This window comes from Haemaphysalis longicornis, unplaced genomic scaffold (genome assembly GCF_048455015.1).
Source record: "Haemaphysalis longicornis isolate Haplotype H1 unplaced genomic scaffold, Haemaphysalis longicornis Haplotype H1 scaffold_10, whole genome shotgun sequence".
Classification (NCBI taxonomy): Eukaryota; Metazoa; Arthropoda; class Arachnida; order Ixodida; family Ixodidae; genus Haemaphysalis; species Haemaphysalis longicornis.
Genome location: NW_027526204.1, coordinates 54139374 through 54164558, shown reverse-complemented (window position 1 = coordinate 54164558; position 25185 = coordinate 54139374). Strand labels below are relative to the sequence as shown.

The window sequence follows — 25185 nt, the reverse complement described above, 5'->3', positions numbered from 1 at the left end:
AAGTAGGGCCCACGAACCGCTGGTGTCACTTTGGGGGGGGGGGTTCCGAAGCTGGACGGCTGCTTCTGTTGTAGTCACGCAACACAAGAGGCATCGTCTGGCTTCGGAAGCAACGTTGGGGCCTTCGAAACGTAGGTCGGTGGTGCGATGGCGCTATGCCAAGGCACTAGCCCGTCGTTACTGGGGCTGCCAAAGCGCAGGTTGGTGGTGCGTCGAGGAGAATAGGCTGCTGCGTTGTTGAACCGATCCCTCCCAGACTTGATGGTGACAACGGTGTCCCAGCATGGTCACCCCTGGCTTGCTCGTCTTGGACCTTCATGTCTCCTCCTGGCACACCTTTCTGGTTCTCTCTTCCATATCCTTTCTAAAATTCATCTCTGGGGTTAATTTATCTCCTTGTGTTAATTTCTCTCTTTGTGCCTTCCTCAGCCTCCCTCAGCAATCCTCTTCTACTGGGCTTTGCGTTCACGCTACTGCTGGGTTTGGGCTCAGTTAATAAAACCTGCGTGGTGAAATCACATTTCCACCCCAGTCTAACGATCTGTGTTTCTAGCTTTGTGCCGTACCCACTGCTAAGGATATTCTCACAGTGGAAAGTTCATTACAAGGAAGCCACAGACTGAGTTTTAGTGTGGTCTGTACCGTACAGATGACTATACAATCACGTACAAAAAATATCCCACGAAATGCAAAGCTATTCGCGCTAAGCGGCACTCGATCGTGGCGGCGCAGCGGGCGGGTGCCGCCGTCTATCTCTACATCTAATTCCTACGTCTAACAGCTTGGGTTCGGTTGCTTTGAGGATGATATGGAAGGAGACAATATGGGGCTTCTGGGGAACTCCAAGTTCGTTACTACAACTACAGTGGCTAGAATATTCTAGCCACTGTACTACAACATTGTCCCGGCCGTCATTTAAGAGCTGTTGAAGGGGCGTACGTAACTGTAGTTGGCCGTGCATGGAGAGAATACGGATAGATTTGGGGACACTTTCTAGACGAGGACAACTGGAAAACACAGTAAAAGTGCTTCTAGAAGCCAGTACGACTGAAAATACACTAAAATTTTCCTCGTGTTATTGAATAATAAATGTGAGGGGAGGAGGTAGCACGTGCAACCTTAAAGAAGTAGATTCCGTTGAACTTCCATAGAAAGTGGCTGCTCCTGTGGGAACAGCACAACATCGCGGCCTAGTAATTCTGTGGGGTCACGCATAGTACGGGGGCCTGTATCAGTGGCTAATGAAGCTTGATATCCTCCGCTTGCGGGCTTTTGAGTGGAGAAAGGCGTTATCTCATAGCAGACGACGCCGGAACCACTCCAAACACCTTAGCTTAAACCAGGCGTGTGCATCAACATGGCCATCAATAAACCTTGAATGTAGCGCCACCACTGCGACAATGTCCTTCAATCAGTTTTAACCCAATAGGGCTGGCATAACGGTTTAGCCGTGGTCTAGTACTTTCACCGTAGTTGTGGCTCATGAGCGTCGGTGTAGTTCGGAAGATTCGCTCATGGTACAGGGCTTAAACGCGGCCAAACTCGTGTTCTCTGCGCCTGTGAAGACGCCCCGTGAGCTGCTGCTGACACACCGACGCGGACCTCCGTGCAGTTTCTGAAACGGCCCGTCGTTCATCGCTCGGGGTGGTTGTGTCACCTAGCTGCCCAGCAGTGTGTGTTCCTTCCATTGAAAATACCCTACGGCTGCCGTTGCTTTTAGTTGAGTGAAGTGACGTATATATCAGCAGCATCCCGAAGCCGCGGGTACCGGCCGCGGTCGAGGAGCGATCACGGTTCCTTGGATTACCGATTCCAGGTAACGTTACTCAACACGTAGCCGTTAAACCTGCAAATCGACTTTGTAAATACCGCCTTGAGATCTGTGCTGGGTTGAAATCAGAACCGTGCGGTAATCGATGCATGCTAATATACGCGAGGTACTATAGCAATGAGCTAAAGTTTACGGACCGTGCAAGCGGTGGCCGAAACTAATCGTTTCCAGTGTGGTTGCGTCGTAGCTCGGCGCCCGCTGTCAAAACCGCACACGGGCCGGTGGAATCGCGAAAAAAATACTTCGTACTGGGAAACTATACCTACGTGTGTTTTAGAAAACGTTGCGGCTTGAAAACAATGTTGTTACAGTTGCTGCAATCTTTTTGGTAGGATTGAGTTGCGTACATTGTGCACCTTTCAGGCTGTGTCTGGTCTCACGGCAGCCGGGAGAATTACCATCTAGAATTTCTGACGGCAGTTTCCAGGAAAGCCTGAGAGTCCTAAAACTAACTGAATAGTTATTATCACGTGAAGTAAACTAAACCGACCTGTATTTACCTCTATTTCTTATGGATGGCCAATGATATACCCACCTGCGACCACTCTGTAAATCAAGTCACAAACACGCGTGCCAAATGTAACATAACGCATGCCTAACGTAACCTAACTTCACCGATCCTAGCGAGCGAAGCCTTAGTTATTCTCTAAACTAACACAGCCCAACGTAACGTAATCTAACCCAACCCAGCCCAACTGCAATGAACCTAATCGAACCTAGTCCAACTACACCAAACACGATCCTATCAAACCCAATCCAACCAAACTCAGAGGTGCTGTGCTTCAGACGTGGGCCAGTTGTAGGAATAACCAGAGCGGAAAAAAATTCACTGGCAGAATCCTGTTCACAGAAAACGTGACAAATTTTTAACTGCGAAGAAAGAACAGTTGCCCTGTGTGGAATTCGAATTTGAGTCTTCCCTTTCAAAGCAGATATTATACCATAGTGGCACACAAGCAGCTGTAGGAGCAGTGTTTTTAAAGAATACTTGTCTCAAGGAAGCACCAGATGGTGTGCTTCCTTGCAATGGGTGACATGAGAAATTTTGAGTTTAAAGAGCTCAGAAATGCCGGAGCGACAGAAGCTTGGAATGGCAAGACATCTCTGAGACACTAAAATACCAAGCAAGCGCCCCCCCCCCCCCCCCCCCCCCCCCCTTGAAGTGCGGATAGGTCAGGAAATTTCAGAGAGCGAACCCTTGTTCGGAACTACTCTAATTCAGAATGGTGGAATGTAAATGTTAACCAATTACCTCCTATCCCCCCCCCCCCTCCCAACCCAGCCGAAAAAGAAAAGAATGCAATTCGTTGGAGAAAAACACATTTTTAGTAAAGATGAAGACGGTGAAGCCCCTCTTGACGCAACCAGTGTTAGCAATTAATACAGTGTTCCCGTCAACCATGTTGTTGGTCCTGTTAGCCAGAGATTGCCATTGTCTGGTCCATTTTTGAGATGATGTATAAGGTGTACTCGTGACATGTTCGGAGGGCGTTCACAGGGGAGCAAAAGGCATTGGTGGCTCTCAGAAATCTTCCGGTGTTGTTTGGCTTTCATTACGAATGCATGTCATGAACCACCGTTGTCACAAATTCAAAAGCACATTCGGCTATGTCAGGTGACAGTAACAAAATGGTGAGTGTGTGCGGAATTAACGACTACCCTGTGAATTTGGGTTGCATTTTTGTGTAGACAAGAGTGCAGTCAGAAGTGTTCCTGGCCGGTTTCGGTTTCACTGGTTTGGGCCATCAACGGGCGGTGTTTGGTAGTGCGCAAGAACTCAAAATACTCAGATTATGAGAGGGGGGTGCTTGCATGGGTGGGGGCACTTGATCTGTATTTTACGCTAGAGCTGTAGCTTTTGCAGTCTGGTGTACCGCAGGAGGGAGGGAAGAATGGATGGATGGACTGTGAGCTGTTTTTCATGCTAAGGAAGCTCATCTCTTTTAGGTACACAATTGGTTTAAAAGGCAACTCTGGTTGGCTAAATTGTGTGCATGCCATTGTCTTTAGGTAAATAAAACTAGGAATTGTATTATGACGGCCACTCTTGGCACCTCGTTTTATTGTGTAAATTTTTACCCGTGGCTGTTTGCTTCTGTTTTATAGGACACAATATCAACAGCAGGCATTCCATGCTCAACTTCATAGAAGCCTAAAGCTGCATCATGGCAGCACCTCCAGATGCAGTTTGCAGCCGCCATGTGTCCCGCAGCCAGAGCATACAGGCGTCCATTGCCACCACTGCCATAGGTATCGTCCCCATTCTTTTTAACTGTTGGATGTGCGAAACACTGACTGGATTTTCTTTTCAGGTACACAGTGTACTTCCACGGTGCTCATCAGCCAAAGCTCCCAAACGGGCGAGGAATTTTCAGGTTAGTTTCCTGCATTTTTTTTACTTACATAAGCACTTTAGTATGCAGCCATCAACAAAGTGAAAGGAATAATTCCCACTGTAGCATCGATGTCGAATAATTTTTCGGGTGATTTGTGTACAATTTTGGTACGATGATAATCTGAAGCTGAGGATTTCTCGTGTGAAATTTAAAGTACAATGAGTATGCCACTTTAGTATGGGCTACAGCAAATAGAATCTCTTAATTACCACCTCGGTACTGTCATGGCTAAGGGTTGGGCTCGTGTTGCAGCAGCTACATTTTCTATGGAAGTCCCATAAAGATCGTGCAGATTTCCGCATATACCGAAGTATTTCACATGTTCTTAATTTGGTTGTAGATGTCTACTGGGCGGAGACTCATGGCCTAGGGGCAGTTTTTCTACATTTTTGGGAAAGTGTAAAAACCTCGTATTTCCAGTGAAGAATTTTCCACATGCTGCTGTACCATCATCAGGCGAGACTTTTAGGTGTCCGTTCCCCTCTTAGAAGGAAACACGAGGAAAACAACAAAAAATATACCGTATGCTTCTTTTTCTGTGTAGAAAAAAAATTATTCGTCCTTTTCTTAAATGAAAAGGTGAAATTTGAAGCTTGACAGTGAACACACAATGCACAATGACAACTGAGGCTTTTTTCTCTTGTTGGTCTCCACTTCTGCCTGGCGAACTTCAGGGACCTCGTTATGCTCATGAGCATGCTCACGATTACGCTCACAAGCCTGTGCCTTCATAACTGCTTACTCTTTGGCTGAACAAATTGCCCTTTCCCTACCTGTGGACCTGTTAATGTGAATTCAGGTCGTCATCAGCAGAGCTCCTTAAGGTGGGCATTTGGCATTTAACATACAGCTCATCCACCGAATGAATCACCCATGGGCTACCCAAAGACCTGAGAACGGGTATTTAGGTTATCATCATCCGTGCTCCTTAAGGTGGGCGTTACTGTATGGCATTCATCATACAGCTCTTCGACCAAATGAATCACCCGCGGCCTATCCATAGACCTGTAAACATGAATTCAGTTCATCGTGATCAGAGCTCCTTAAAGGGGCCATGCAGACGAAATACAAGTTCGTTTTATTCGAAAGATTTTGTGTTTTATAGTGCCCCCAGCGCTTGTCCGGCAGCGAATGATGCAGTCTTCACTGAGAAAATAATCAATTTAGGTTAAAATTTTCATTCTCCCACTAAATCGTGTGTTTCCGTGACGTCTGCCATGAAGCCATATGTGCGCGTATTCAAACGAACTATTACTGCATCACTGGGCTCTGCAGCCTTGCTTGCCCTCAGTCCTCCTGAGATGGCGCTACCATACTCAGCCATGGACCGTTGTCCGCCATTGCTTTGTTTTTGATGGTATTCACACCTTTCTTGTTTTTGTTGCTGTAGAAAGTAACCGTTTCGTGAAACATGGGGTATCCTTGACAAACCGAGTTGCGTAAGACAACGTCACTTATGCCAATACGCCAGTGTCGTGTAAGACAACTACAAAGCGTTGGACTGCTGTGTAGCTAAAAACAAGCTTAGTGCGCCCAGTACCAACTGCAGTGAGCATCGGTACTTCTATGCTTATGTGTATTTTTGCATCTTTCATTGTTTATTGCACCATTTTACGGCTGTAAAATGAATATGGATTGCATTTAAGTGCAAATAGCTTGCTCGGCAAACTAACAAGCCCTGCCTAATTTCTTCGTCTTCTACTACTTTCTTCGTCTTTGTCTGAATTAGCACTGGTTTTATCCAAGACTGCCAAATTTGCATGTTCTTTTGCGGGCCTCAGCCAATCGCACAGCTGGGCATATGACGTAGGTTCAGGTACGGGGAATTAATTAGCTGGTGGGTCGCATGGTCGTTCCTTTTTTTTCCTAATTATATAGCTTATTTGAGCGGAGTGTGCGTTAAAAGTCGTGTCAGTAGGATTCTGACGAGGCAATCTTTTGAATGAACCAAACGTGTTTTGTCTGCATGGCCCCTTTAAAGGAGCCCTGCAACGCTTTTCTTGCAGGTACTTTTTGGGTCCTGTGTCTGTGGTTCATGTTGTTCAGATACACACACAAAAGAAGTATCAGGATCGGTGCATAAATGAGATCGTTATTCAATTTTCACGTCTACAAATACAAGCAAATGCGACACTGCCTATGTCACACCCGAAGCCGCCAGAATGACGTGAGGACCTCATGCACCCTATGATTGGTTGAGCCTGCAATATTTTGTATATGTCATTATACCGCCCAAAAGAGCCTAAATAATGCATTAGGTCATATTTTTTTCTTGAAGCTTAAAACCTTAACCCCAGATGATAACAGAGGGCGGACACTACTGCCCGCTTCGAGTGCTTGTGTGCCCTCTCAGGCCGTGTTACAATAAATCGCTCTCGGCATCGTGTGGCGTCTGCATGCTTAGCCAAAATGCATGCTAAATTGTCCATCTGCATTCTATATGATGATGTCTATGCTATACAGATAAGTCTGAAGTGGTGTAGTCAGCGGGTATCGCAAAGTGGACTGCAGCTTCAGGGTTGTCAGTCCGCTTCGGGCGTCTTGACGTTTAAGGATGCGCTTGCACACTCAGAAGCACCATACCATTCACCAAAAAACAACCACACCTTTTTTCTCCAGCAGCAGTCGGCTGCCATGAGACCAATTCAAACCAAACAATTTTATTGGAAAGCTGTTACCAAAGGCAACATTAACTCTAGTGATGCATTCCTTTCATGACTAATTTGGTCTACGTGAAGGAGCGTGCTACTGTGTGATAGCTTTTTATGAGTTAAACGAGGGAGCTCTGGCTTAATTTCTTGTAGTATTAGCATGACTAGGGTAATCTGGAAAATTGGTTCGAGATAAACGTTATCACTTTCACAATTTCGTAAAAAGGACAAGAACTACACACACGAATTTGTTGACACACAGGTATCGTATGCCCAAATTTTTGTTCCACACCTCGTTGCTGAAATGGCCAAGTGATTAAAGCACCATCCTCTTGTTTTGAAGCTTGGCGGTTCAACCCTGTGAGGGCTTCTTGTTTTTTTGGGGGGGGGGGGAGAGCATCTTACAAGTTTTTTTAAAGGGACACTAATTGCTCAATGAAATTTTCTTTTAACTCAAAAAGATCATACGTTTCTTAGCTTATTGACTTTTGTTCGACGAGCAGCGATGCGTTATTTGTTCAGAAATAAAGCAAAGTTGGCATTTCTCTCACCTGCTTCCCTTTCATTTTTTCGTTACGGAATCATTGCGTCACAAACTAAGAGGGAGGCACCTCTGTGGTCTAGGCGCTCGCACTCTGGCCGCAGTGGCTTTTAAGTTCGCGAGCCGTGGCTGCCACCGGCGTTTCGTCTGGCTGAGGGTGCTGGCTTGGTTTTTTACGATTGGTCCCCGGCGGGATGAGAAATGCTTTTTGACATACTACTGATGCCTACGCCAACAACACCCCCTCAACTGCTGCCCACTGAGTGATAACGTGAAACAGGTATGGCGCTGAGAATCCAACGCCGCTCTAGCAAGCTCCCGCGCTGGGGCCTTCCTGATGGGGCAAAAAGCACATGAGTGAAATGCGATCACTTGCGACTGTGCTCTATGCTTCCAGCAGTCGAACTCGGTAAGCTGACAGTGAAGATTTTTTTTTTGTACGCTCCTTCCATAAACTGCCGGCCACATATTACGGCCTGCGAATATTATGATTGAGCAGTTGTCCCCACTTCCCCCGTGCCCAAATGTAGAGCTATGCGGTATTAATGAATTATCAGCAGTGGCTTGCTGCGAACGGATGATCACAAGGTAATTACCCGTTGACCTTTCACGGACGATAAGGTTCTAGTCGGGTGCTGCATGCATTACCGATCGCAACATCAGAGCGCGAAAAACGGATGATTAGAAGTTCAAGTGGGTCGGTTAGACATCTTGTTCCATTTGCCACTTCCTGTTGAGATTATTGCTTGCGGAAGCTCAAGCATTCACCATCGTACATTATTGACTTCTCTAATTGTGCACCAGTTTAGAGCACGTCTTTTCCAAAATGAAACTGAAAACATGGGGCTGTCTCTAAAGAGTTAGGGAAGCAGCCTGCCTCGCAATGTGTAAAAGCTGTTGCGTGTGTTTTTTAAATAAATTGAGCTTTTGTGCAGTTGTTATTTGCATTTATTTTATGGGCTCAACCACCAAAGAACTGTTTATTTGAGGTAAACATTTACAGATGTTTCTCCAATGCGCTCTTGCCATTCTGAACTTTCGTGACGTCACAAACCGTGATACCCAATACTGGCTATCAACACCCGTTTTGACATTTCTGGTGTTTTCGGCATTAATAAACAACTGCTGCTTGCGAGAATGGTGTATTTATATTCCCGGCATCGTAATCTGTCGATGCAGGCCAACTTGTTTTTACCCTTTAGTGTCCCTTTAAACCGTGATATGTACATGATTGTTTCTCGGCTTTCTGTGAACCCAAAAGTGGACTTCAGGTCGAGTCTCAGCAGCAAGGCAGTGCACACACTTCACACTTTGAATCACTGGGGGCATAACTTGAAGCTAGATTTTGGTATGAACAGATGCCTTGGTAACCAAAAATAACTTGAACAGTATGGTAGAGTTCAGAAAAATAAGCCTAGCAACATACATCAATGCACCGATGAGAAGGTGACTTCGGCATACGTCTCTGCCTTCTCCTACTTGTTGGCGTGTATCAGCATGGTGCCGTTGAATGACAGTCACAAGGTTCGTACGGGTCCTTAAAAACCTTGAAAACCCTTGAAATTGTAAATTAAGTTTTCAAGAGCCTTGAAAGCCTGGAATCCTTCCTTCTCCTTGAAAACCCTTGATTTTTTTTGGGCAACAAAGAGGAGACCTGATTGCTTGACTGGGTTTTTGTGGCTTATATCAGTGTGGACCCGCACATTCCCCATCAAAAACATGCTTTTTAAATTTAAAGTGAGCTTGAGAGCACAGGCGTGCTGCCTTACACATCGGTTCGTACGGTACGAAATCCCTCTATTGGACGAGGCGTAAATTAGCATAAGTCCCCTTCAAATTTTCCATTCTGCTTTCTGAATTGCCTCATCCTGTTATTCATTTTACATATCTTCACCTTCCCCTGGTATTCTCCTCAACAAAGCATACAAATCATTACTATTCCTCACTATTTTTCAAAAACGAATGTTGTTGGCACTCCAGGGGGAAATAGAAATGAGCTCAGATAAGCAAACAGAGTGTATCCAGCTCTTAAGCTTTACTCGAATATTTTATTTTGATGGGTGTGATGGTGGGCAAAACCAGTAGTCAGTCCTCCCCCTCCCCTCCCTTAATTAACACAAAAATTTGGGGGATGAGAATGGCAGCGGGTATTCTGTCCCTCGCTATTCGAGACTGTGTATTAAGAGACTTGCAGAGCTCGAAAAAGTTCAGGATGGCGTGGCTTTTGTAAAGCTCCCTCACTATTACTTGGGGGGGTAACTTGTTCACTTCCAAAGGGTGGAGCTATTCCAGACTTTTCTTGAGGCCATTTTTTGAGATGTAAAGAAGCGTATGTTGTGCATGTGAAAACAGTAGTGAAGTGTTAGTACATCTGCTTCCCTGCACCCTTGGGAATGCCTTGGCAGGGCCTTGAAAATATTGAACATCCTTGAATTCTTGTCCCTGGATCCTGTACGAACCCTGCCGTCAAAAAGCGTGGAAAGGAGCTTCCCAGGTCAGGCAACCATGGGCTTAAAACTTTCGGAACGGGGCAATTTTCGCTGGCCTTATTGGTCCCGTGATGCATCGTCATCGATGAGAGTGGGAGCGAGTGGCAGTCTCCCAGTTTTCTATAGAGAGAGAGAGCAAAGTTCAATTTGCTTGTATTTATAAATTTAAAACTTGAATAACTCTCAATTCAGCACAGATCTTTATAATTCTTTTCATGTCTATCTCTGCATGACACAATGAACAGATGTCAAGCCGGAAAAGTACCTGCAAGAAAGCCTTGCAAGTGTCCTTTAAGGTGGGGTTTAATGTGGAGCATTTAGATCACACATCACACATTCAAGTCCGCTTGAAAAATTACATCAGCTTTGGTTGCTTTGAGGGGTGTTTAACGTGAACATGTCACTAGGGGACACTATGTTGTCAGTTTGTTGAGGGAAATTTTGTTTTCATGGTGCTTGGCTTCGTAAACCCACAACTGCCAATAAATGAAACACACCGAGAAAGCGTATTTTGAAATTGAACATTAAAGTACACATGGTGCCTAGAAACTGTACTGTAAACAAGCATAACTGTTTATTCCCGGGCCCTAGTTCCATTTATTTCCTGCCCTTTCCTTTTAGAGATAATCGCACACCTTTGGCGAGACCAAAATGTTTGAAAGATTGTGAGAAAGCAGCATTTCTGTTGTGTGACGAGGGCAGCAGTCGCAAGTCATATTTAATTTACTCAGGCTTCAAAATAGCTGGCTTTTTACTTGTAGACTAGATTTGCGCTTATGACCTCTGTTATGTGCAAAGGTCCTGCATTCAAAGTTTCACGTAAGCATTCTGCACTGCTCAAAGAAGTCCACCACTGGCATGCCAAACTAGGTTGGAAGTGGCTTAGGGAATACAATGCAAATGGTGTCGTCCTTCAATGCAGCACTTGATAAAAGCTGGGCACTTTTGCTTGCGAGAGGAGCTTTTGTGTAGGTTCAATGACTGATGTAAGTTGCTCAATATTACATGTGCCTTATAGGTTCTCAGGAAATGTACCTACCGCAGTGGCTTAGTGGCTGACATGTGCTGCGGAGCCCAAGGACACGGGTCTGATCTTGGATGTGGCAGCTGCTTTTCTGATGTAGGTGAAAAGCAAAAATGCCAATGTGTCGAGATTTTGGGGCACATTCAAGATAGTAAATTGTGTCAAAATTAAGCTGGAGCCCTCCACTATGGTGCATCTCGGAGGTGTAGCTTCGGTGCATTAAAGCCCACTATTACTCAATCACAGTAATTGTAGGAGACGCTAGTTCTTATGAAAGGGGTTTGGAGAAGTTGGGCCTAAAAGTCTCAGTCTAGGCATGCAGTACGGTGTAATCGTTAAAGGGTGTGCAAAACTTCTTTTTATATTGAATGTGACCAGCTACATGTTATTTTCAGTTAGTGTTACATGCTGCTTGCCATGTGCCGCGTATGCCAGCATAATGAGTTTCTACGCTTTTTATGCTTGGTTGAGAAGAATCTGGCTTGCTTTCTTAATTAGCATGCAGATATTAGGTGTGCTGTCTTGCCATTCTGAGGCTATTTACCTGTTATTCATAACTTGTTTACAGCACATGCATCCCCATCTTTCACCTTCTGGGTGATCTAATGACATTGTATATGTGTTCTGTTTTTATGCAGGAACACATGGACAACAGTGGGAGGGGTTTCCAGCAGCCTTTCTGGAAACTGGTGAGTTCTGTCGAGCATGCCTGCTTGTGAAGTATTGTGTTAGGCTAATTGCAGCATATTTGTTGCTCTGTATGCCACTTGCCGTAGCGAGGGTTTCACATAATGCAGCAGCTTCTTGTCCCGAAATAAATAAAAATTGAGATTTGTGACTGTGATCAATAGAGAATTCTCACTGTGCAGCCATTTCTTTTACAAAAAATGTTAGTGCCCTTGCACTCTGAAAAATGATGAGCAGAGAAGCTGGGCTGAGTACAAGGAGAGCATTGCCAAGTAGTGCAGAGCAAAGCGGCTTTACCATACAAAATACTGGGGGGTCAGACTTATACACCTCTCCTGTAAAAAGTCACCCTGGAAGCCCTTCGAGCTGGGCTGGAATAGCACCACCAGAAAGACAACATCAGGAGCCCTTCAAGAAGGAAACACAAAACACCAGCTCTTAGGTGTGCAAAATTTTCACTGTAAGCCGGATAGTAATGCATGCTATATGTAGAAGCAGACATAAACAGCTCCACGGTAAAATGTCACGATCTGAAGTAGTAGCTGCAGTGTACTAGCAATGCAGCGCAGTACTGTTGGACTCCATTTTTTTTTTCAGGACAAATTTATACCTAACAAAAGTATCTACATTTGCTTGTGTGCAACAAAACAGTGTGAAGGGTAGCTGCTTGAGCCATCTCGCCGTATCCATAAACCCCATCTTTCAAACTCGTGTCTAGATAAGGCAAGCATTTATTGTGAGCATTTATTCCTTTACAAGGTTAACACTGCTTGGGGATAAATTGCCGCATCAATAAAATTTTGCGAATGCTTTTAAATATTCTCTGGAGGCAAAATATCGTAAGAGCATACATGTATAGCTCCTGTCTGAGGGTTTGTATAACACTCATTGCCTTCAGCCGTCTTGACATTTAATTTTTTTTATTCAGTTCTGGATGTGGAGAACACCCATGTTCGTGCCCCGGAGGAATTCGCTGCTTCAGGAGATGGCGCAGTTCTTGCAGTCGAGGGTGCTCTTCACACCTACTCCTGTGGTCCAGAGTCTAGCAACACAGGGTGGGTGGCAATGCTACCAATGCAGTTCCTTGCATAACATCAACACTGTGGAGACCCTGGCCGAACAAAGCAAATATATGATTGATTATGAAGCTCAACACGCTGGGCAGCTTAGCAGAGGGCTCTGGATTGGTTTCGACTACCTAGGTATCTTACTGTGCACTGAAATCTTGACGCATGGACGTTCTTGCTTTTTGCTTCCATCTAAAAAGCAGCCACTGCATCTGGGATCAAACCCGCATCCTTGGGCTCAGATCCACTGAGCCACCGCGATGGGCTTAACACAGGAAGTCACTGTGCTCACTGAAGGGATCTAATGAAATGCAGGAAATGTAATGCAGCGCACTCCTGGACATATGAATGGGAATGGTGCCAGTAGCCCCAGGAACATGGGCAGCTGTAGCAACCGTACCACATTTAATTTCAGCATAGTTATAGTCTCAACAAAGTATCAAATGCCTAAATTAAAAGATTTGATTGGCAAATAGTGCAATGTATTAACCATTGTCATTGGCATAATGAGAAAGCTGTCTTTTTATTTAGGCTAGTAAATAAGATGGCACAGGAAGAATGCAAGCATCTTTTCAGGCATTCAGGTGATGTTCGGCAATGCCAGTGTACCCTGATGCAGCAAGAACCTGGCAAAGTGCATGAAGTAGGGAAACTAGTGCTTGCTAGCTTCAAGGGACCCTGAAGCACTTAGCACTGACAATTCAGAATGCATTTTGGAGTCAAGTTTATTGCCCCAGCAAGCTCCTTCGGCAAGAGATATAAAAGTATGTTCAGTATCGCTGTACCAACGTGAACTGAAAAAGTTTTCAATGTTGTTCCCAGCCTGGACCACACGCTGAAGGCTGCGCGGCCTCCCAGAGAGGGGGGCGGCTCGCGATGTTGTCCTTGGCGGCTTTTGATGTACAATCGAGTCCACTTACAACAATACCATTTGTATCAATATATCGGATATAACAATGAACAAACTATGGCACCGTCCGCTTCAGTATGCTTTCTATGGTAAAATAAACCACTTAGTACAATGCTCCAGTGCCGCAATATCGGATATAACGATTGAATCTGGTTCCAGCCTGCGCCAAAACTGCAAGCTGCCACCCACTTACCGTGCAAACAGCATGCTCTGTGAGCCACGATGCGCCTAGCATCCCTTCAACCCCTCAGTAAACAAGTCGACTGGGCCGCTTACGAGGTAGCGAAGGAGAAGAGCAGTTCTCTGAATCCCCCTCCCGGTGCTGCTTCTTCATCATCGTCCCCGCGTCTGCTCGTTAAATCGCGGCGCCACTTGCTCCCACGTTCGCTTGCTGTGTCACATGCACACTGCTTTGAATTTCACTGGGTGCCCGTCTTTAACTACCCCCGTTTTTCCATGGAAGTTACATCAGGGCTGATGTTTTGGAAACATCCGTGTGCTTCACTGAAGAGGCGATCATTGTGCGGCTATGTGGTGTGGACAGTGGTGACACTGATGACTCTGGCAGTACGGTGGCGCGGGCTACTAAGGTAGTGTCTTCGCAGGAGGCCCAACGCATGACACAGTCCCTCGGGGACTTCATTTCTGCCATGGAGCTTTAGCTCAGCTTGGTGAAGCACTTATAGATGCGCTTAAAAAATATGTGTACCAGCGTTCCATGCGGCAATCAAGGCTGGCCGCAAACGGCTTCTTTTCCACAAATAAGTAGTAGTACGACCTTGCATGCAGGCAAGTAAAATGTTTCTAGTGCAGTTTAATCTTTTTTTCTCGCAATCGCTTTTAACAATTATCTGTTATATTTATAGAATTTCCTTGGTACATGGATATTGTTATAAGTGGACTAAACTGTAGATATCCAGGCCAGCGAGTTTTCTGTTTCTTAGCATCGTGCAGTAATCTATTTCCAGTGTGGTGTGAAACAAAACAGGCATTTGTGCCTGCTCATAACCTTGTGCTGAGTCTGCTAGAGCATTTTTGAAGCAGTAAATGCCTGTTGTCAAATGATCTGGTTGAAAGCGAAATGTTCAGTTTGTCCCTCGAAGTTTGTGCGCACTTGAAGCATGAGAAAACGCCAGAACTGCACGTACAGGTTCAGGCATAGAACAGGTTGGTGCAGAGCGCCACCGACGGCAGATCATCCCCAGGAATGGGAGAAATCTGTGACATTGAATGGCATAGGACAGCCGCCAGTGTAATGCCATAATCAAAGCGGTGCATAATGAGGGAAATTTGTAAACAGCCAGTTAGTATTGCTGCACCTTTCATAGAGCTTTGCTAGTGAGCCGCTTTATGTGCACGTGTAGTATTTGGCTGAAGTATTCCTGGCAGTGTAATCCAAACATCACGCAGGTTTAGTTTCACTGCAGCATCTCTGTAACAGTGCTTAATTTTTTTCCCCGTCTAACTGGCTGTCATGTGCAGCATATCAATATTTAGCGAGGTTGACGACAAATTTGTGTATGAACTTGTTTAGATAACTGTATTCAGAAAGAGTGGGATGATTCATCAGTGAGATATACCTGAATCATTTGAGATTTGCTGCTGTGCATCCTATTGAGTCAGTCTCAAGGGAATGTGTGCAAAATACTTGGGCAACCTTAAATCAGAAGTTTAGGCAGTCAATTAAGTTGTTAATTGTCTTTGCCAAATTGTTGATTAGCCATGTTATGGGAACCACCAAGGAGAAGTAAGTTCCTGTGAAGTGAAAATTTGGCATCCACGTTAAATGCAGCTGCGCAGTCATGAAGGAAGGCGATACAGACTTCTTGGTATCTTGGCAGATTAAAAATTTATTCTCCTCTAGGAGCTTCAAACTCAAGACCACTGCCCTCTTCTTAACAGAATTCTACTTTAACAATAGGTCCAACTGGGTGTTAAAAAACTTGCTGCCTGAGCAGGCAACCATGGTTTTAAAATAAGAAAACGCTACGTGCGGTGTATTTTCTTTGAGGTGTGGGATCCAGACAGACCCTGATATAAAACTAAATGGTCTATCGATTCCCGTGAGAAAGAAGCACAAAACAAAATTCGTTATCTTTACACAATCTAAGCATTATCATGGCATTGCACTAAGACCGACCTACAAAGTGTTGTGCTACACTGACTCTTAAAGGCCATGATGCCTGCCTATGCCCTAAAATTGAGCATTGTTTTGTGTTGAGTGTCTTCAACACAGCATTATTCTGGCCCATAAAATTGCTGAGCAGGGTAGTGCTGTTGCTGCACTGCGCTGTAAAGCAGATGTCCTACGTGTTCTCTACGAGGACTTACAGCCATTTCTACAAAGGAGACTAAAGCAACACCAGTAGTAAACATGGGACAGACAAACTACAAGCTGTACACTATAAAGCCACATATAGGCGTATACATAAGAGGCAAGCAAAAGAGATTCTTCAAACTAGCCTCGGGTTATGAATAGGCCACTGACATGAAGCCTACTCTCACCTGCCTACTGGTTTTTCAAGAGCCCTGTGTGCAGCAGTGTGTGGAGAATCCCTGCTTATAATTTACATATAATTCAATGCAAAGCACTGGCCACAGTCTTGTACAAACATTTCCAAGAACTATACTGACATATTCCATTATAGTCATTGTTTTTTACCCCAGTGATTGCAAGATTCCCTTTAAGTACTTTGAAAGACGATAGTCTTTCTTGCGCTACTTAAACCCAGAAATTTTGATCTGTCTGTATGTCTGTTTTTCTGTCTGTCTGTCTGTGACCCGATTCAGCAACCCGGTCTAAGTAAAACAATGCCTGCGCAATAGTCTTATATAGTCACAGCTAAATCTGCCTGTCTAAGTCCGGTGTAATGTTCATACTTGTCAACATTGTTGAATAAGAACAAGACATTACGCAAATATAAGAACAAAATTACAAGTGATATTTGCAGTGTTCTTTTATAAAAAATTATCGATGCTTGATTTTTACGAAATGAACTACTACATCCACTGCAGAAAAAAAATTCACTCTGCCGTCGCTGCTGTCGCCCGCGCTACTATAAGTCCTGGTGGCCTTTTAAGAAATCAAAGGGCAACAGTTACGAAAGGTTCCACTAGATAGGCTCCACGTTGTGCTTGGAACGCATGGGACTTGGGAAGCACGGTACCATAAGCATTGAAGTAGGCCGCCTCAATTCATGCGCGTCTCCGCCGTACGGCAGCGATGGCATCGAGGCACCCGGCCTGGAAGAGTGGAGCGCGGTAAATTTAAATTGACTTGAGCAAAACTTTAGCGATTTTACCTTGAGAGGAGCGCGATGGAAGAGGAACAGCATAAGAGGTGAGTGGGAAAGCGAAGGGAGGCATTTACTTGGCAAATGTCGGCAAAGACTATCATCTTTTGTCAACATTTGCAACAAAAGCAGCAGATACGCGGCCAATTTTTTGAGTTACCGGAGAATATATATTTTTACACGTTCTACATCATGCATAATCACAACATGGCCCTGTACACCACCCATCTCCAGTTTTTAAAAATTGGTTTCACTTTTATTCTTACTGACCGACTGTAGTAACCTTCGCACCACTTTTATTTAATTATTTTTAGGGTTTTTTGCTCTCATTGACCTTGGGTCATTAAAAGTCATAATTGTCATTGTTGATTGACCTCATCATGAATTTTGTTCTCACTAGTACACTTTAGGCTCAGCACTGGCCAAATCCGACTTAGAGTGGAGAGAAATAATTGTCCCTAATTTATATAAGCTCTGTAAATGTTGGAGCAAGGCACCCAAAACACACTGGTATAGCACAACTACCAGTAACTCTGGCTATGCATGCTTGCAAATGTGCTAGTGCTCGGCCACACATTTACAGCAGTGTTGATATCGTCACGATATTGGCCGGGCATTAAAACAAAACATAAACAAACAAACCCAATGCCTAGTTCGCGGCATTATGGTACCAGGCTCATTCACGTTTTTCAAGGTTTAATTTGCATCAGAGCCATGTCAGGTGAATTCAACTTTATTTTTTACAGTTGTGTCTATGGGAAGAGCAGATCCTCTATTGATAACCCATGACGGGGGGGGGGTTGTTTGATGCCCAGCTTGTAATGGTAGCTATAGCAGCGTAGCAAGTTGAAGTTTTGAATCAACAACACCACATTTATGCACCCACCACAGTGCTCAGTGGCTATGGCGTTGTGCTGCTGAGTCCAAGGATGCGTGTTCGATCCTGGCCCCGTGGTGGCTGTTTTTCTGATGGAGCAGCGAATAGTGAAGATGTGCACTTCTCGAGATTTCAGCACACGTTAAAGAACAGAGGCAGTTGAAATTAACCTGGAGCCCTCTACGATGACGTGCCTCATTGCCTAAGTGTAGATTGAGCTCGTTAAACCCCACAATCAACAAAACGTTTATGACGGACTATGGGAAATCAAAGCACACTGCAAGTTATAACGCTGGCAGAACAAAAGAAATTACTTGAGGATTCATTGGTGGATCTCAAAGAACCAGTGAGCATCTCATCTCTTTCTCTTGCTAACCTGAGTTATAGTGATCTAGAAGTGGGTAGTGGGTTCAGGAGCTGGAGCACCCCATGCATTGCAGTGAGGCGGTGAGTGTAGATGGGACATAGGTGTTGGTGACTGCACTGTAGTCACGTGGGTTGGCCGGGCTGGCTGCCTTCGCTGCTACATGGGCTTGTTTATGCGCATAGCGTTTCATTTTCTATGAAACTCTAGAGTCATGTGGACATGATACACGACGTTGGCTATATTTGGGTGCTTTGACGTTGGTTTTCAATGGAGTGGACTAAACTCGTCAGAAGTAGGAAAGCTGAGACGTCAACAGCACTGACACTGCTTTGCTCAGGGCGGGGAAAAGGCTATAAGTGGAAAAAGGAAAGTCGTATGGTCTAGAAGAAATGAAAATCTTCTAGTGGTAGCCCTTATGCCAAAAAGAATTTATATTGGTGTACACTTTGACTATCAACTGCCTCATCAAGGCGATGACACCCCGCATTGCAACAGAAACTGTGTGTCATTGCACCAGGAAAACACTACTGTAATGAATTTTGTTACTAGGTGGATTTTGAAGCGATTCATTTGCAGATGGCCTAAGAGTGACGATGTTCCAGCACATTGTTACCGCTGAGAAGCAGTCTATCTAAGCAGTCAGGGATCTAATATATTATGATAGGATCTATTGGGTAATATTTTGTTATAGTCAGGCAATCATGTGGGTTTAATGACCACGCGCAGTTTCTAGCTGTCGTTAATTTTGTGTGGTTTCATAACTTTTTCAGGACAGTATATGTTCAGGAAACAGTGACCTCAATGGGGCTACGGGAGAAATAAGTTTTCCTCTGACTGCGCAGGATGTTAGTGCTCCAGAATAAGCCAAGGATGATGCAGTGGACATCATTGATAAAGAAAAGCGCGGCGAAGCGCATGCTAATTCTATTCTTTCTGAGCACAGAGAGTATGCAAAGCGCGTAAGCATTGAGCGGTTAATGCGTTGCTGGAAAGTTTCCAGAACGTGACTGCATGCCCCGCAAGGCCTTATTTTTGGGAACTCCAAATAAGAGAAGCATATTGCTGTGATATGTGACAAGAGAGGGTAGTTATATTTGCAGGAGCTCTTCAGAGCAGTGAAGAAGTTGGAGGACAAATTTACTGTGTTCTTCAGCTCCAGGAAACTCTGCAGTGACAGCATAATGGATGTAATGCTGCAGGTGAAGGCAGAATAGTTGCAGCCAGCACGCAATGTGCTCGAATGGAGTTGTTTGTAGGCACCACAACTAAACTTTTCTTCGACCGTACACAAAATTTCGCGATTCCTTTAAACCGCTACCACTAAATTCGCCATAGGTGTAGTTAAGTCTAGCTTTCAGGGATATATATATATATATATATATATATATACTTCACAAACAAAACTGTGCTTAACAAAATACATCTTATCGGGCTTCTATTCAGGGGTTTCTGTTACAACTGTGTAAGTGTGCATGTGCCGCAATTGTTTGCCTGACCTTAATTCCAAAATGCGATTGTGTCCTGAATTACCTGAAATAAAAAATTGGTGCAGCTTGCACTAATGTGCAAGGCTGAAGGAACAGCAGATCTTGCAGCCCCTTTTCCTTTGTTGGAGACCTGGCTGTTGCACCTCACATGGACTTCCAAATTTGCCGATGAAAGTTCTCCTTGACTGGCAGGCCTGGATTGTTTTGTCTGCAGGCTTTCCCATCTCTGCCAAGGTGAACTGTGTTAGCATGCTCTAGAACCTGCAGTGACTGGCTTCACAAATTTGGCTTCTCTAGCGGAAAATTTCGTGTTTCTGCTCCCCACTTCTGGCACAAATGCATGTGAACAGGTGAGGAGAGCAGCACACGGAAGGTCGCACCACGAAGGCTATCGCATTAAAGCCGGTTTCATAACGTGGGGAAGCCATGTTAGATTCCCATCACAGGAGGTGTTTTTCCCCCGGGTTTGCCTCTCTTTGTTTCGTGCATCAGCAGTCTTTTAATTTTTTTCTGTCGTGTTTAATTCAGGGGGTTAGCTTATCGCCTTTTTATTTAGATTTTTTATTTTCAACCTCCCAAACCCATTTGTGCATTTTCATAACACCGTCTTCATAACGCGAGGCAGCGAGGTTCGATTCTGACCATGGGAGGCGTTTTCTCGCTGGATTTTTTTCTTTGTCTTTTACGGCAACGGTCTTATGTTTTCTGTTGTGCTTAATTTTGGGTGTGTGGTTATTGCTTTTTTCATTCGTTTATAATTTATTTCCAACATCACAAACCCATGTGGGCATTTGCCCTCCTGTCTCGTAGTGAGGCAGCCTGGGAAGCTGAGATGGGATTGTTTTTGCATGCTATGGGTGCCTAAATTTGTTGTTAGGTTTATTTATTTTTTTCCGCTTCGAAACCAACCCATTTAGTTCTAATACTTGTGAAAATCCCTATCTGGTCTATTTTCCTTTGTAGGTGTTGCGCCGTGCATGCCAACACAACCGTTTTTTTTCTAATTGGCTGCACGTGCTGTTGTTCCTCGCCGCTATCATTGTCCCTTTCGGGCATTTGGGTTGGCCCACTGTTTAGGTTGCTGGTTTCATGTCATAAAGGTCCTGTGTTCGATGCCTGGGACATTTTTAATCACATTTTTTCTTCCATATGCCCCCAACACCTGCTCATGAGATCCTTGCCTTCTGGCCACTTTCCCTGGCTCTTCGTGGCTAGCATTTTCGCCCTGAACTGATGGTGATAGTTTTCTGGTAACACTTCATGGCAGAACTAAAAGCTTAAACGGCTTCGCTGTTAAAATGTAATGGGAAATTAATTATGTACCTATTCATATTTTTGCTACTTCTGCCGTCTTCGTAAGCTTTTAGTCTTGAAATCAGCCGCATAGTCATGTGGCCATTTGTCTGGACTCGTTGGGTCAGGTTTACCTTTTCGCACTAGCTGTTAGCGCGCCTGCCTTTTCACCTTTCTCTGCATCTTGTCTTAATTTGAGAATACGTTTTCAGAAAACATGCTGCGGAGATGCGCGCTTCCCTTACCGGCGCAACACCAAGTGCACATGGCGTTTTCAGCATTGCAAATGCTGCGCGTATTGCATTCCGTGCAGCCTTTGCTCCAGTTTGTCATGTCGTGGGGTCGATGTGAGAGGCCTCACCCATGGGTTCTCTCTGACCCACTACCCTCTTTTAGAACATTATACCTTAGCCTAGACCTGAAGCACATGCCTTGCTCCAGGTTTAGATGTCCACAAGACTGCATTTCTCACCCATGCGTTATACACCGTGACAACCATAGTTTGCATGTTAACAGCCTTTGTGGTCGTGTTTGTTCATTTCAGCACCACGTTGACTGCATAACACTCCCTTCGTTGTCCATTTGTCACCATTATTTTCATTCCATCCTCTTTTGCCCCACACTGGCTGCACACTCCACTTTACAATGCGTACAAGTGGCAAATGGATGCATGCGTTCCATTGAAACAGCACGATGCACCTGGTGCGTCACCACAGGATTTGACTAGGTGTCTCTCTCGCAGCATTGGCTGCATATTGAAGGCAGCACAATAGCAGCCACACGTGCTTATGTTGTCTGTTCTGTGGCCCGGGGGACAAGTTGACAGTGAAAATTTTTTGAAACATGAACTCTTCATTGCTCATGCAATGAGAGTTGGAACTTGGTCACTGGCTATGCTACGATTGTGTTGATTAGTGCTAAGACATGTTCTTGCTACATTTTGTGGGCCATTAAAATGGCTCAGTTTTAGGAAGCTCATTGGAAAACTTGCAAATTACAGTAGCACATAAACTTCTGATGGTGTATTTGCATTTGCCATATATTTCATAGAAGTGGTTATTTCATTCATAAAGGTTATTTCATTCAGAAGAGGTTATTTCATATATTTCATTCAGAAAGGTTATTAAGTTGGCATTCTTTGGACCGGGTTTATAACTACCTAACTAGATTTTATTTTTATTTTGCAGAAATTTTAAACATTCAATGTACTTGGATTTATGTATGTGTGATGTACTGCAAAATATTTATTTAATTGTAAGTCAGTCAAGCAATTTTGGATTAAAGTGGTCATGGCACTCCTCAAAAACTACATTTTTAGATGACTTGGGTTTATCCGGTACTGCGTTTATTGGCCAGGAAACTAATTTGTTAGAGCAAGGAGTTGGCACTCAGCTTGTTTCATTCACTGTTCTTATGCCATTTTTAACTTTGTGTCTCATTCTACCCACTTTGCATTTTTCCAGTGAGAGTGAGACAGTCCAGTTTGGATGGAAGCCTTGTTCCTGCCCAGCTGGCCAACGGTGCAACCATTCATCTATTAATGAGAAAGTGTGTGCTAGTGAGACACCCTACGTCTGCAGTGTTTGCAATCAAGTCTTTCGGAAGAAGTGGAACCTGGACACCCACATGAGAGTGCATACTGGCGAGAGGCGCTACATGTGCAGCATCTGTTCAAAAAGCTTTACTCAAAGAACTCACCTGGTTATTCATGAAAGGGTACACTCTGGTGAGAGACCGTATGTGTGTAGCATCTGTCAGAAGAGTTTTACTCAAAGAGGCAGCCTAGTTAATCATGAAAGACTGCACTCAAATGAAAGACCCTATGTGTGTAGCACCTGTCAGAAGAGCTTCACTCAAAGATGCCACCTGGTTAAACATGAAAGACTGCACTCTGGTGAGAGGCCCTATGTGTGCACCATCTGTCAGAAGAGCTATAGTCAAAGAGGCGACCTAGTCGCTCATGAAAGATCGCACTCTGGTGAGAAGCCATACACTTGTAGTATCTGTCAGAAAAGCTTTACTCAGAAAGGCAGCCTGGTTAAACATGAAAGATTGCACTCTGGCGAAAATCCCTACAGATGCAGCATCTGTCAGAAGAACTACGCCCAAAGAAGCGACCTGATTACTCATGAAAGAGTGCACTCTGGTGAGAGGCCATTTGTATGTAGTGTCTGTCAAAAGGGCTTTAATCAAAGGTCCCACCTGGTTAAACATGAAAAATTGCACTCTGGCGAAAGACCTTACGTGTGCACCGTTTGTCAAAAAAGCTATACTCAAAGAGGCGACCTGGTTAATCATGAAAGATTGCACTCTGGTGATAGGCCCTTTGTGTGTAACGTCTGTCAGAAGAGCTTTACTCAAAGAGTAAACTTGGTTCGGCATGAAAAAATTCACTGTGGTGAGAAACTATAGGTGTGTAATGTGGTGGAAGAGCTCTACTGAAAGAAGATACTTGGTTACTCATCAAAAATGCACTGTGGCCTGGTCCTACTTGTGTAGAGGCATTCAAGAGAGCTCCGCTAGTAGATTCTGCCTGGTTAATCACGAACAATTGCGCTCTTGCGCCAGCAAACATTTTGTAGAGATATGAGAACAGCTTTTAAAAGGACATTTGCGTAATTACAAATGGTATTTTTTTGGTGCAATACTTGATTACCAGTTGCCCGAAGAGTTCTTTTGTGAGTCAAGATTAGGTTAGGCATGAGCAATTGCATACCGGTGAAAAGTCATTTGTATACCATGTATGTTAGCAAAGGTTTTCCAAGAAGCATGCTTGGTATAATAAAAGCATTGCACTGTGGTTAAAACGCTTTGTTTCCAGCCTTTGTTTTAAAAGTATAGCTTGTTAAAGGGTCGATGAAGATGGAATACAAGGTTGTTTAATTCAAAAGTTGTTGGTTCTTTGGAAGCAAACTGCTTTATTCACTGAGAAATTGAACAATTTAGGCAAAAATTGTGATTCTTCCACTGAATTGTGTTTTTTGTGATGGTTGCGATGACATATCCTGGACAGGTACCAAAGTGAATGTAAGTATGGTGACCTAGGCTGGAGTGAACAGGGAAACGTTTTGTTTACCGTCAGCCCTTCTAGATGATGCAATGATACTGTTCAGGACCGCTGTCCGCCGTCCCTTTGTTTTGGACCGGATTTGTACCTGGCTAGCTTTTTTACAATTTAGAGTAACTGTTTCGTGGAACATTGGGTATGTTGAACAAACAGGGTCACAAAAGACTTTGTCGCTTATGCCACTTGGCAAGTGGAAGCTGAATGTGCTGAATGGCTGGGCAGCTATAATCAGCCTAGTGTACGCAGTACAGACTGGTGCTTTCTGCTCGCATGTTTGCTCGGAACTTCTATTGTTTTCGCGCCATTTTTGCTGCTGTAGAAAGAAAATGTATTAAATTTAGGCCAAAATGTCTCGTTCTGCAAGCTTGTAAGCCCTGTCTAACTTGTGTTTGCTTTTGCTGGCCTGATCCTATCGCACAGCTGCCCATAATACGTCGTGGGTTCTAGTGCATGAAATGAGCTAGTGGGTCGCATGGCCATTCTTCATTTACCTAATTATGTGGGTTATTTTAGTGGTGTCAGCGTTATTTTAACAAGGCAATCTTCTGAATGAACCAAGTTTTAAGCATAAAAGATCACTTATTGAAGAGAAGCCCCGGGTTTGTACTGTCTAAAGAAAGCGTTGCTTACAAATATCCTCTTCTGAAATATCCTCTTTCTCCCTCCTTTTTTTCTTGTTGGGTACAATAAAATTTTACCGTAAAATCCCGAGCAAGCGCCCCTACCCGGACAAGCACCCCCCCCCCTCCCTCCATTCTCGAGTGATTTGAAATTTGCGCCAAATCCGGAGCAAGTGCCCCCTGCCTTTTTTTTAACCTTGTCCGGTGCTTCACCCATTTTCACAAAACCTCTTACCTTGTTGTTTAGTATTTTCTTTTCTTTTTTGCTAAATATTTGCATGTTAAATTATAGAATGATGCAATTTAAACTGCAAACTGAATTTAAACTGAATGATGCAAAATAAACTGTTTGGGCTTACGTATGTCACGTGCAGTATCACTTCCCCATGCGTAGCCAGCACACGGCCGAAGCTGGCTGAAACGTGAGCCAGCCGGATAGGTATTGGGGGAGGGGGGGGGCGGTAGCTCGGGATAATACGCCGCCATTTTGAATTTCGGTCGACGACCCGAGCAAGGGCCCCCCTCAAAAATTCTTCAAATTATCTGTTACCACAGGGGTGGCGCTTGCTCGGGATTTTACGGTAT

The 25185-nt window shown here is 44.3% G+C and overlaps 1 protein-coding gene across 2 annotated transcripts; it reads left to right on the top strand.

The window, feature by feature from the left end:
• Window positions 1-1437: 1437 nt before the first annotated feature.
• On the top strand, window positions 1438-24919 carry LOC144158529 (uncharacterized). Of its 2 annotated transcripts, none has more exons than XM_077689448.1 (6): window positions 1438-1816; window positions 3938-4081; window positions 4144-4206; window positions 11571-11621; window positions 12548-12674; window positions 22377-24919. In XM_077689448.1, exons 2-6 carry the CDS (start codon window positions 3997-3999, stop codon window positions 23323-23325), a joined length of 1275 nt encoding a protein of 424 aa, XP_077545574.1. In that variant the 5' UTR covers window positions 1438-1816; window positions 3938-3996; the 3' UTR covers window positions 23326-24919. The 2 variants fall into 2 exon arrangements, with proteins under 2 accessions (XP_077545574.1, XP_077545575.1); XM_077689449.1 differs by lacking the exon at window positions 22377-24919 and adding an exon at window positions 10927-11028 and having other exon boundaries at window positions 12548-12634.
• Window positions 24920-25185: the final 266 nt, after the last annotated feature.